The sequence below is a fragment of the Vollenhovia emeryi genome, unplaced genomic scaffold (genome assembly GCF_000949405.1).
Source record: "Vollenhovia emeryi isolate VEMERY1.0 unplaced genomic scaffold, V.emery_V1.0 DF939138.1, whole genome shotgun sequence".
NCBI lineage: Eukaryota > Metazoa > Arthropoda > Insecta > Hymenoptera > Formicidae > Vollenhovia > Vollenhovia emeryi.
This window is the reverse complement of record NW_011967228.1, coordinates 2,493,151-2,506,031: the sequence shown is the minus strand read 5'-3', so window position 1 is coordinate 2,506,031 and position 12,881 is coordinate 2,493,151. Positions and strand designations below refer to the sequence as shown.

General features: G+C 31.0%; 1 protein-coding gene across 2 annotated transcripts in view; it reads right to left on the bottom strand.

The window, feature by feature from the left end:
* Positions 1–1,914: 1,914 nt before the first annotated feature.
* LOC105567411 (elongation of very long chain fatty acids protein AAEL008004-like) overlaps positions 1,915–12,881 on the bottom strand; it is a 17,234-nt gene continuing 6,267 nt past the window's right edge. Inside the window, exons 2-5 of one of the 2 annotated variants that reach the window (XM_012022274.1) lie at positions 5,731–5,801; positions 5,369–5,640; positions 4,222–4,802; positions 1,915–2,051 (exon numbers count right to left, since the gene is read on the bottom strand). In XM_012022274.1, coding sequence (XP_011877664.1) covers positions 4,257–4,802; positions 5,369–5,640; positions 5,731–5,779 — 867 coding nt within the window. In that variant the 5' untranslated portion in view covers positions 5,780–5,801 and the 3' untranslated portion in view covers positions 1,915–2,051; positions 4,222–4,256. Of the gene's footprint in view, positions 2,052–3,675; positions 4,803–5,368; positions 5,641–5,730; positions 5,802–12,881 lie in introns of those variants that run through there. The other variant, XM_012022273.1, reaches the window with a different exon arrangement.

The following is a 12,881-nucleotide window of genomic DNA, read 5'->3' as shown; positions in this document are numbered from 1 at the left end:
TGGAGGCGCTTCGGAGATACCAAGGTCATCTTAATTTTTTTAAATGGATCCGATATGTTTTTTTTCCATAATATGATAGAGGAGCTTGATACAAGTTCAGAACTCACGGCACAATATCATTGAATGAATAAACATATTATGGAAAAAAAAAACATATCGGATCCATTTAAAAAAATTTAGATGACCTTGGTATCTCCGAAGCGCCTCCACCTGGACAAAAATATTATCGCTATTATAATAGCCCCCTTCGTACCGTGAAATTTTGGTTACACAAATCTTCTTCTGGGACTTATAGATTTGAAGATATTTAAGGTCCTAATAGTTATTGCCCCACCCTGTATAATATATATATGGTAAAAATTATAAATATAACTATATTTATACATATTATACATATTAAACATACAAAAATTAATTGAAAAATAAAAATTATTAACTTTGTTAGTAGAAAGCAGCGAGTTAATTTGGCTAAGTTAATTATGGTTTAAAATCAGCATGTTGCATTATTTCGCATTAGTTTTGATTACAAAAATCGTAACTTACAAAATATCTAGTAGTATGCATGCAAATCTGAAAACTGTAATTATATGATTTATAAAAGAGAATAATAGTTATTAAATAATGGTCAATTATTTACGTATAACAATTAATTGAAAATAGATAAATACAATACAATAAAAATTGAGAGTTAGAAAAATATGCGCAACTGCTTACTTTAATATACCGAACAAAAAATACTTACCTTTATAAATATGTTACAATTTATACGTTGCATATTGTATATTATAAACTTTATATGTAACTTTTTGTATTTGCGTTATACATATACCAATACGAAATAAACTTGGTTTCTCTTTTCAAATTAAATAATACAGAAAATGTGTGAGAAACAAAGAGTGGAAAAGAGACAAAGAGGAAAAAATAGGAAAAAGAGAATTACCTTATGTATATTTGATGTACTGGCAGTTTAATTCTTGCGAGTCATTCCTTTCTACAATTTACATAAAAATAATGCATACCTTATTCCATTGTTTCTTATATAGATAATATTAATATTATACTAATTTTCTTATATTACATTCTTTAATGATAAATTCGGTCTTTTGAAACGAAATTTTTGAATAACATTTAGTTAATAAATTTAGTTAATAAATTTTAGTTGTCTGTGTTTTTAATCACTAAAAAGAGAAATTATATTTTTGGTCAGAACATTTGACAGAAGTTTAATTAAACGTTGCTTATAAAGATAAATAATATCATAGAAAGTCGAGGAAACAGTGCAATAAATATTTATTCATAATGTTTCATTAAAAAATTATACTTTGTACTGGTTAAATTGATCAACAATTTATTACTACAAATGATACGCTAGAAAGTTGTCTAGTATATGTATAAAAATTTCTATTTCCTGTATATTTGTCATCGATGTTATTTCGATCAGTGCCGTAACTAGGGCAGTGCTGTCAGTGTTCTCGCACCGGTTGCAAAAGGGACGTAGTCAAGACGATGTAAAATAAAAGTTTGAAAAAATTAAGGAATAAACTAAAATTTGGAAAAAAATATATTTAAGAAAATACTTGTAATAAAAATAATACATATAATAATAAATATGATAATAAATAATAAAAAATATAACAAACAACAATATATTTATTTGCAGCAAATAAAAATATTTTTTTAGTTCAGACGTTAAATTTGTTTATTATATACATATATTTGGGAAAGAAAAAAGAGCGCAAGATATTGAACTTGCCTCAGACAACGCAGGCTGCTAGTTACGACATTAATGTCAATATACATATTATTATAAAGTAGTTGTAATAATATATTTTTTTTAAATTATTATAGACCTCCGTTTATATGTATTTAACAAGTAAATCTTTAGTTTTTAAAAATATTCAGCAAATACAATATATTACAAAATTACATTACCAAACGACAGTAAAAACATTTTTTGTACAAATCAAATTTTTAACAAACTTGGTAATAAAGTGTTATATTTGTGATGAGAGATTATGAATTATGTTGTTCCCCCACATATTCCAATGTACCTGTATCAAAATAGAAAATGATTAAATCTGTTTTTAAAGAATTAAATAACCGATGTGTGCTCTCGATGATTAATTACATACAAAATACTTAATCATATAAGTTAAAAATTTTAATAATCAATATTGCTTATTAATATATTAGTATATATAGAATATATAAAATATTACTATACATATACATACATATGTATACATACAAGGTGAGTTTTATTTCGTGAGTCAGTCTTTTACCATAAGAGATGGATTACCAACCGAAACTGTAGCCCACTCTGGAAAAAATGGAAAAACTTTCGTTATACATGTTTCAATCATGTAATATCTAATTATATCTCTCAAGATACAGTTAAATACTACATGTTTGAAACGCATTTAAGGAGGTTTTTTTCCATTCTTTTCGGGTTGGCTACAGTTTCGGTTGGTAATCCATCTTTCATGGTAAAAGACTGGTTCACGAAATTAAACTCACTCTGTATATAGAAATGTGCGTTTTTAAAACGGAATACATTACTGTAATTTATGAGTATAAATTTAAGTTATCGACGGAGAGTACAACATATTTCTATTGAATCACCTACGATGGCGTTGAATTATATGCTAGTGTACAAAGATTTTAAATTTAATTAATTTGTGCAATTATCCATAATACTATTAAATAATTTTGACTTATCAATGTTCGGTAAAAAATCTTTTACAAGCATCTTTTACAGATATCGTACTTAACTTCTAAAACGTTGTTTTTTGATAAAACAATAAATTATAGTACATTCTCAATAACATAATTACCTAAACGATAATCTTTGATAGCTTAAGGATTTAAATAATATGATAGATATGATGGAAAACAACGAAAGAATATCGTTAAAGTATTCTTTGACAGAATAATTTGTCTTTTATGTTATACATCGCATTAATATCAATATCTGTATGAAATTCCGTGATAAAGCTTTCGTAAAAATCAATCTCGGCTGTGAGAATAAAAAGGAAACTAAATCTTTGCAGCTACAGAGCAGCATTCTTTACTGAACAATTTAAGTTTTTGGCAATTGAAATGATCACAAGTATGAATAAACTCTGAGCTTCAGTGTATAACTGAAGAAAATAGATTTGTGAATTAATTGTTCACACAGCTAAGGGGTCGAAAGTTAGAAAGAGAAAGCCAGAACCTTCGAATATACACAGAACACATAATACGGACCGTGGCTGTAAGAATGAAGCGTGACTCTTACACACCTCCGAATTGATAGGGGATTTCAACTGAAAAGAAACGAAATCAGAAAGACTTCTGATACTCCCGATCTATCCTTTAGTTAGGCTAGAATACAGACCAGAACCGTCAAGGATTGCATAAAAGTTACACGGAAAGGTGTAACTTTTATGCAAGTGTAATATTCAAATACGACTAATACATTGCAAACAAATGTGTTCTGTCATTTTCTTTAACATTCAAGAGAATTTCAAAATTGCTAAACTTTTTATACTTTTCTGTAAAAGCACATATGCTGAAAAAAAATTATAAATATGTACAAACATATATATATATCAAAGATTATCGCTGCCTCTGATTGCTTTATTAATTTTTTACATCGTAAAAAGAGATTTGAAAATAAATACTTTTGCACATTGAAACCATATCATAAGTAAAATAGAATTTTTGCGTTTCGCAGCAAAATATAATACATAAATTTGAAATGTACGCCTATCTTAATTACGAATTAAGATATACATCATCCGAGAATCAATCTCTTTATAGAACTTCGAAATCGAATAAGCTTATATCAAGTATAAATTTCATACCCGATTGTATTGTATTATACATCGCATGAATGTCGTTTCGCACCTCGGAAAGGTGTACATTTTATGCAAGAGTAATATTTATATCTTCTATAGATTGTACGTGTAAAGATCGCTTTTAAACGGATCGCGTTCCAAATAAGTCAAATCTATTTTTACTTGTAAGGTACAATTCTTCCCTACCTGTATGCGTTAATCTACTTTCGTAATTCGCATTGCAGTAGTATATGGGCGGAATAATACCGGGGGAATAATATCGAGGTTGGGAGAGAGTTATCCAGAGTGACATTTTACTACATTTACATTACAAGAATCTAGTCCACTCCCAAATGAACTATGAAAGAACCTTTGAAAATCATTCTTCTGCTCTCATACTTACAATCCTACAGGCAGAAGGGCTCTGCGACGAGTCCTTCAATCGGATTTTCCGTGATCCAACTCGTTGGGGATTGCGTCGACACTAACGGCGCTGTTAGTAGCGCCGTTGGTCTTCGGTTCTTGTCGGATTTTCGATTTTAAATAATTTTTCACGTAGAATGATCCGAACATGTAAATGAACAGGCCGGCGTTGAGCGCAAGCAGGAACGATAGCGGCTTCGGAAAGTTGCAGTTAGTGAATAGCATTTGAAAATTGTGGGAAAACACTATGATAAATTGCACGATCTGCATAGTAGTCAGATGCTTTTTCCACCAAAGGTACTTCTGCATATGCGGCCCGAATGCAGACAGCATGTAGTAGGTGTACATAAAGACGTGGATGAAAGCGTTGATGACGCCAAGGAGGGTCGGGTGACCGCCAGCGAAGAACTTTACACCGATCCAAGCGCAGACTGGCATTAACGAATGATGATAGAGATGCAGGAATGTGATCTGTCGGTCTTTTTTGCGTAAAACAAAGAACACCGTGTCCAGCAACTCGATCAGTTTGCACAGGAAGTACAAGTAAACGCCGCGGGCCATCTACAAAGGCATAATTACATAAAGATCGAACGTAAATGCTAATGATATAGATTGTAAAGTCAAGCGTCATTTTCTCTAGAACAGTACGCTCCTTCGTCTAAGGTGGACGTGGAATCTACACTGAATTCGAGCACCGGTTTAAAGTTGCCGTAATAACGGATGCAATGGTAGGGACCCGTCGCAAAAAGTGTCGATTCAATTTCAGTATAGCACAGAAGCCATGTAACCATAATGTTTCTATACAGCACAGAACAAATTGCACAACACTTGTTGTTGTAACATTATTGTAATATTTAAAGAGCAATGAAACATCCGCTTTGAGAAATCTTGTAGTGTAACATTATCGCAATATATAAATGCAATGTCGTTATAAGCATGCAACGATATAGATACATATTAGAAGTACGGCTTATATAAAAAAAAAACTCGTATGGAGAAGGAGAAGAACGTGTCCATTGCACTGCAATTTACAAGATTGCAATATTGCTGCAATATACGTGAAATATTCCGTGCTGTATATGGATTATTATTATAGGGCTATTATATTAATAACGGTTTAGGCTTACCCTCACTGAACTCGGTTTATACGAATAATCGACAGGTTGGCAAATGAAATCGTATTCGTACAACCAACCTGCCATCAAGCCTTCGTGAACTAGATACACACTTAACAAAACCTGAATGAAGTTATAAATTATCAGAGTGTTTTTCAAATTGTACGGTTTCTTGTCCTTCATGTATCTCGGTCCTGCCGAAACACAAAAGTATATATATGTCGCTATGATTGTCAGGACTGGACCAGGACTAGGTACCAAAAGCCAATCTTGTGTTCTCGGATCTATAAAAATATACGTTTTAACATATAATTTAATCTAATTTAACTTAACGTTAACATTTAAAAAATATAATTCTGTTGTCACATAATTACCATATTTGTTATCTATCACATCTCTATACCACTCCACGATGTACGACATCTCGTAGTCTGACTTCGTAAATCTGCAAACATACAAATTGTAAAGTTTAAAATATCAAAGTTTGCATTAAAATAAATTTTATATTTGATATTGCATTTTAATAATAATTTACAAATAAAATACAAAAATCTAAGTTGTAGTTTATGTAGCTGTGTATTAAATAATAATAATAATAAAATATTTGTATAGTCTTGTCTTCTTTATAGAAATTTGTAAGAATTATGTAATAGAGAGAAAAGAGACAGCTGCATGGACAAGTGGGAAAAGATGCGTTATCTTATTTAAGATTTCGTTATTGATTTAAATTTATGACGAAAGAAAAATGTTACTTATAGTCGCCAGTGATGATTAAAAATTTTCCAGTTGAGTTGACAATAAGCTCACTGTTTTAATTTTAAATTTATGAATTCTATATGAAATTAAAATTATGATTTTACATGCTTATAATAAGAAAAGAATAGATTACTCTACGGACAATTGCGACATTGGTACTGCAAGGTATTGCAGTTATGCTGCAAACGCGCAGTAAAAAAACGAATGACTATGAAAGTGCTATGCATTGTTCTGCTTGTTTCCTCAGTCGTCCTTGGTGGTCCTAATGACAATATAAATTACGCGAGGGACGGTAAGGGAATAGAAACTTGTGCCTTTTCCTAAATTGCGATGAACCGTAAGATAGTGCAGAATGTGCAATTTTAATGTGCATTCATGGCTGCGAAAGATATAATTAATAAGTATATAAAAGAGGCCAATTTTAACGAGCACGAAAGTTAACAAAGTATTATATTTCAAAATTTAAGATATTACAAGAAATACATATCCGCGGACGCGTTTCGGTACACTGTGCTTTCATCAGTGCAAAATCAGCTTAAATTTAAATTAAATTAATGTCGGAGTTAAAATTAAACTTTTGTTACATGTGTTACATATTCTTCGCGATTGTCCAGTGTATGTTTGAGACGGACAGGTTAAGTCAGTTATATAAAAAAATTCGTAGCTGAGGTAGCCGGCTGTCACGGTTGTGGTCAATAGAGACAGATCCAGGTTCTATAACAGGTTGGATGGCCCATATAGAACTTCTTCTATTCAGTTTGATTTGGCTCTGATTAATTTAATGATTGTTAGTTTGTTTTTATAAAAAATGGTATGCGTTTGAAATACCTTCATTTCCCTGCTTGACCAATTCCATATTTTTTTACGGCCAGATGGTTTGATCGATCTTACTTCCTTAGAGTGTTGGAGAGAAATGAGTCGTTTAAAGAAACAGTGTGAAGGTGATGCTTCGTCATATTGATGTGGAAATTGTTTATATGTTAATATTATTTGTTTTTAACTGTTTGTAAGACTATGGAGGAATTCTGTGTAGGCCCCGTCCAGGAGCTCCGTGTCCTTTTGTGAATTGATACCATTATGTTTTTTAATGTGTATCATTTCGCTTATAATTCTTTTCCTCCAGTTAGGTTCTTTGTCTAAAATGGATGCATTTTTCCAATCAAATGTGTGATTGAGCTCTATCATATGTTGTGTTAACACGGAGTGTTTGGACGGATCCAGCCTAGAATTGTTTGAGTGTTCTTTTAATTTCGTTTTTAGTTTTCTTTTTGTTTGTCCGACGTAAGTTGCATCACAGTCCGCGCATGACGGTATTTTGTATACCACGTCTGTAGTTTCTTGTATGTTGGTTTTATCTTTAAGTGTTCTGATGAAATTCTGATGAAAGCACAGTCTTAAATTTTGAAATATAATACTTTGTTAACTTTCGTGCTCGTTAAAATTGGCCTCTTTTATATACTTACTGTTTTAAACATAACACGAGCGACATTATTATCTGTGATATAATTAATTTTACATTTCTGGAATTTTATATAAATGAACCACAAGACGATTCCTTTAACACCAACTAACTTTTATAACACTAAATTTCATTACAGCGTGATAATAATTTTAGAATCTCTGTTTAGTTTCTTTTTACAATCATTAATTATATTATTTCTTAGAATTAACATTTAAATTCACACACAATTTAAATTAGTTGATATTACAAAAATCTACAATTTAATTCGCACATATTAGAGAGGGAGATATATAACATTATTTTTAAAGACTATCTCCTGCAAAAGAACATTACCAGGTAAATTAAAGCATAATTATTTTATTGCGATATTACGAATTATTAGTCTGCGGTACGATAAAATTAATAAATGAGTATTTAGGTTAGCGAAAACGCAAGGATAAATTTTCTATATTAATGTACATTTTTTGCTTTACTATAATTTTCCTGTTGTAATCTAATTAATATTTTGCATATTATTTCAAAAATGTCCGGCGCTCGATAAAAGCACACTGAATACGTTGAATAAAAATTAGCAAAACTATCGAAATTCACTCTCTAAAAGTCAATTAGTGCATTATCATTGAAAACAGTGAATATTCACTGATTCACACTTGTAAGTATAGCACTGAATTATTCACTGAATTACACATAACTGTTTTCAGTGACAATGCGCTGATTGACTTTTAGAGAGCACGGCATAATGTTGCATTTACGTGCAGTATTTTCAAGAACTTCGAATCTAATTTCGAAATCTCTTTAGGTTGCCAGTAATATTATAAATAGTAAAATATATTAAACACGTGTCAGATAAGGTCGGCCAAAATTTATTTATTCGGATGTAATTATTCATTATTGGGTCAAAGATTTTTCTAGATCCAAATAAAGTTAAGACCAAGGTGAACGAGATTCCTATACAAAGCTGTAGTGAAATTGACGTGCTTCACCGTTGCTGTTTTCTTTACACAAGTCAGATAGACGCAATCGGATTTACCTAATAATAGTTTCTCTCTCTCTCTCTCTACACATCATGATTCACTCAAAACGAATTCACAGAAACAATTTTCTCTCGTGATTATTTGCAATGATACGTTATAAAGATTTTTATCATTTGATCGGTTTTAAAACTACGGAAAAATTATTTAATTTTTCGAACATGAAAAATTTTGTAATTAGCCAAGTATATTTTTCTTTACTTTATTGACATAGGGAGTAAGTATCTACATATAATTGTTATGTAAGGTCTCAGATTAAAAGAAATTGACGCAACGGATCGTGACTTTATGGTCACAAATTGCACTCTTGATACGTGAGTATAATGTCAAATACTTGTTAAAAATGTGTATCCGATTATTATATTTCCAAGCTGCCGAGCATCGATAAGTCAGTTCAATAGAAATAATACGATAATGACACTAGTGTAGTAGCGAGCGTGTCGTAAGAGCTAAAGAACCTAGTCATAGTGTTGTCTTGTGAAATCATTATTAGCAGTAAATCGTCGTTTAACAACTGGTTTTAAAAGAAACGATCAAGATCTTTGGAGGACAACGATATGATTGCGGTCAAATTTTTGTGGTTACCGCGGTTTACGAGAAAAAAAAGACAATTTCTCTTTGCGAAATATCACCTCATGTCGCAGTTCATGCGTTAATGCTATCTACAAAACATTATCGACTTGATGTGGCTTAATCTCCATTTTAATATGAAATAATGATTAGTACTAAACGTATCCAAACAAAAAGAAACAAAGCTACATTCTGTCATGGAATTGTAGCGCATAGTCCATTTACAAGACATTCTATCTTTGATTATAGGGCATTTGAGGTCCTTGAACGAAGAAGCCTTGAAGAAGAAAAAAATGGAGCATAAATCGGTTACGGTGTTTCATTGGGTTTTCTACAAATCAAGCTTTAAAAGAAGATGTGTTGACAATAAAAAGAACTCGTAAGTTAAATTTTAATAACGATATAATTTAAAGCTACAAAGAATTTGTCCTTATTGGAAAAAATGCATAGTTCTTTTTATTATATATGAGATTCTAATCTATAACAAGATTTGATTGTAGAATTTGATTGTAGAATTATATTATTTAAAAACTATCATTTTTGTATTAGAATTTTCGTCTTGAAATTTTCTAAGGGATCTGTGATTAAAAGGATATCCGCTGGTTTTAGTACATCCTGTATATATAAGGGTCGGACTCAAATAGTTTCGAAGATATAAGCTAAAAAAGCATAAAAATAATAAATGTAAAAATAAGCATTTGATAGTAATTTATTCAACATTATCATTAGGAGAGATTTCAGTCATTGCATCGAAAAATGCAGTAATCCGAGTATCAAAGTTATATTTACGACGAAACAGAAATTCAACAAGGTATCCTACATAATGTTTATCACGTGTTCCGTAGAGAGGAATATTAGCACGTGTGTCTCGCCAGGTGCGTTCGATGTATTGTGTGAGCATCGCTATCAGGATCTATGAACTTCATCTTAAAGACATTTAAACTCACAATCATTCAAACAATTATATAATCTCCACACCTACATATAGATGTGGGTTGAATCTCGCTTCGCGTATAAAGTTAGGAAATCGTTTACAACTTTCCACGCGAAGCGAAATTCAACCCACACCTATGTGTAGGTGTGGGTACGGTTAGTTTTTCAGTAGCGGAGCCCTTCCTCCCGCAGGGGGAGCGGACTGCCTTCACACATATACTTTTTAATGGAAAGCGAGGTTCCACATGGGTTTAAAACTTATCAAATGCTTATTTTTGTATTTATCATTTTCATCCTTTTTTAGCTTATATCTCCGAAACTATTTGAGTCCGACCCTTTAATATATCGTATATAAAATATATGAAATTACTCGGGAAAACCCCCAACGAGTTTAATTTTTTTATAAATAAGAAACTCATGTTAAAAATATAAATATATGTGTAAAATTTCATATAAAGAGACATTTCACGGTTTTGATAAACGTAAATGCACTTGTATATGTACACTTTTAAGGAGCGAATTTCGTCCTTTTTCGCGAGTGTTCCACTTTGAGACCAGTCGAACGAGATAGTGACCGCCAAAGGTTCATACAAGTCAAGAAATGTGTTTAGTAACATAACATGATCCGGAAATAAACATACATTTAATGTCACTATTGTACTTTCGAGGAAAACACTGTAGTAACATTTACTGTAGTAACAGAAACTGTATTAATTCTTTCTTCTAAAAAAAAATCTACTCTCTAAAAGTCAATTAGTGGATCATCACTGAAGATAGCGAATATTCACTGATTCAGTTATAACGCACTGATTGACTATTAGAGAGTACAATTAAGAGATTATGCTTTCGTATTTATATTCTGTGATCACATATCTACAAGTATCTTCGCAAACAATTATGCAAAGAATCCGTAATCAAAGCATAAATAATGTTTATAAATTATAAACGGTATTTGCATTTTCTAGGACTTTAGAAAGAAAAATAGATTTTTTCCATATTTAATCCATGGTCACGCATATGCATACATATAGATACGTAAACACAAGTACAAGAAATTATCTGTTCTACGTAGTTCAAAGCCATTTCTTAAACATTTATAAAATACCTATCGGTACAACAATTGCCTGCTTAGTTTTGTCAAAATAGCAGCTTATTAAGTCCAGCACTGTATTTGAGAAATACTCAGCGACCGATCATGAAAAGGCCACTTCGTTGAAAATGAAAGTAGGCGAAATATTGCATCCTAAAATAATAACTAGAATCTACGCGTAAGAAGTTTCTTTTCTACATCCTTAAATTGGCTTTATGTAGATAGAATACCACAGTATCAATAATAAATACATTTGCAATGACATATAATATACAATATATGTATGTTGTACATATGTACATGTTGTAAAGATCAGGAATTATACAAATGTGTTTCTTAAAGACTGAATCTTTTCTCTATATTCAAATACAGTATGTAACGAACGTATGTATCGAATGATGATCGAAATTGTCAAATTCCCATCCGCAACAATTTTCACTTTGCATTGTACTTATTGATAAATCACACACCTCATTTAACTTTCATATTCGCATTCGCAATAATGATGTCAGAATTGAAAAATTCCATACGTGTCATATTAATGTATATACGTGTAAAATAAGTGCATAACAAAAGTGATAAAAACTCCTAATGGCTTGTGTGAAAAAAAAGCGCGTTAAATGAACGTAGCACAGGTTCTAACCGGATAGGTTCTAACAAAAAACGATTTCTTCTGGATAGATTCTATTATTTTAGCATGGCATGTAATATTTCGCCTGCTTTCACATTTATAATGAAGTGGTCTTTTCACAATTGGTCATTGAATATTTCTTAAATACAACGTTAGACTTTATTGTAATATTAATTTTCGAACGAGTACGTTCTCAAAAACGGAAGTCATTTTTTAAAAACATCATCTACTAGGTCCATTTAGATCTGTCAATTAGGTATTTTGCATATTTATCGAGGATATTCGAATATTAATTTATGTTACGAACTAAATTGTTATTAGATTACTTAAACTTCCTCAATAAGGCGCGTCGTTGAATAAAAAGTAATAATTACTACTCGCCACGTGACTTACTGAGAACACGTAGATTCTATCTGATCACAGAAAATGTGCAATATATTTATGTTGCTGACGCAGATACCCGTACATATCGATACATCACAAATATATAAGAGTATCTACTTTTCCATCCGCAACAATGTTCAATTTGTATTGTACGATAAATTATATGCCTCATTTAATATTAACATATTTTCATACACATTTTCTTTATTACACATACACTGTTTCTTTATTTATTTCCTGGTTTTATAATATTATTAATGTCGATAATTTTATATTATAAATAAAAATGTTATAACAAAGCGAGCGTATTATTTAGATTACTTATTTTTATACTCGTGCAATGTGATAAGTAAACCAGTCACTTTAAACGGGAAATGTATCTCTTTTCTCACATCATTTAAAATACAATGTTGATTTATTGTGACTAACATTTGATGAAAAAGCTAACTTAATAAATCAAACAACAAATGTTTTTAATCTTGAAAATTTACAATCGTAGTGCTGCATTATGATTGTGTAACAACGTGCTAAACTACTAGCTAGAATCTATAATAAGAAATCGATTATTTCTAATATCCGGTTAGAACTTATACTACGTTCATTTATCACATTGCAGTGTGAAAATTACTATAATTTTTCACACTTAACATACGCATAGCGATACACGG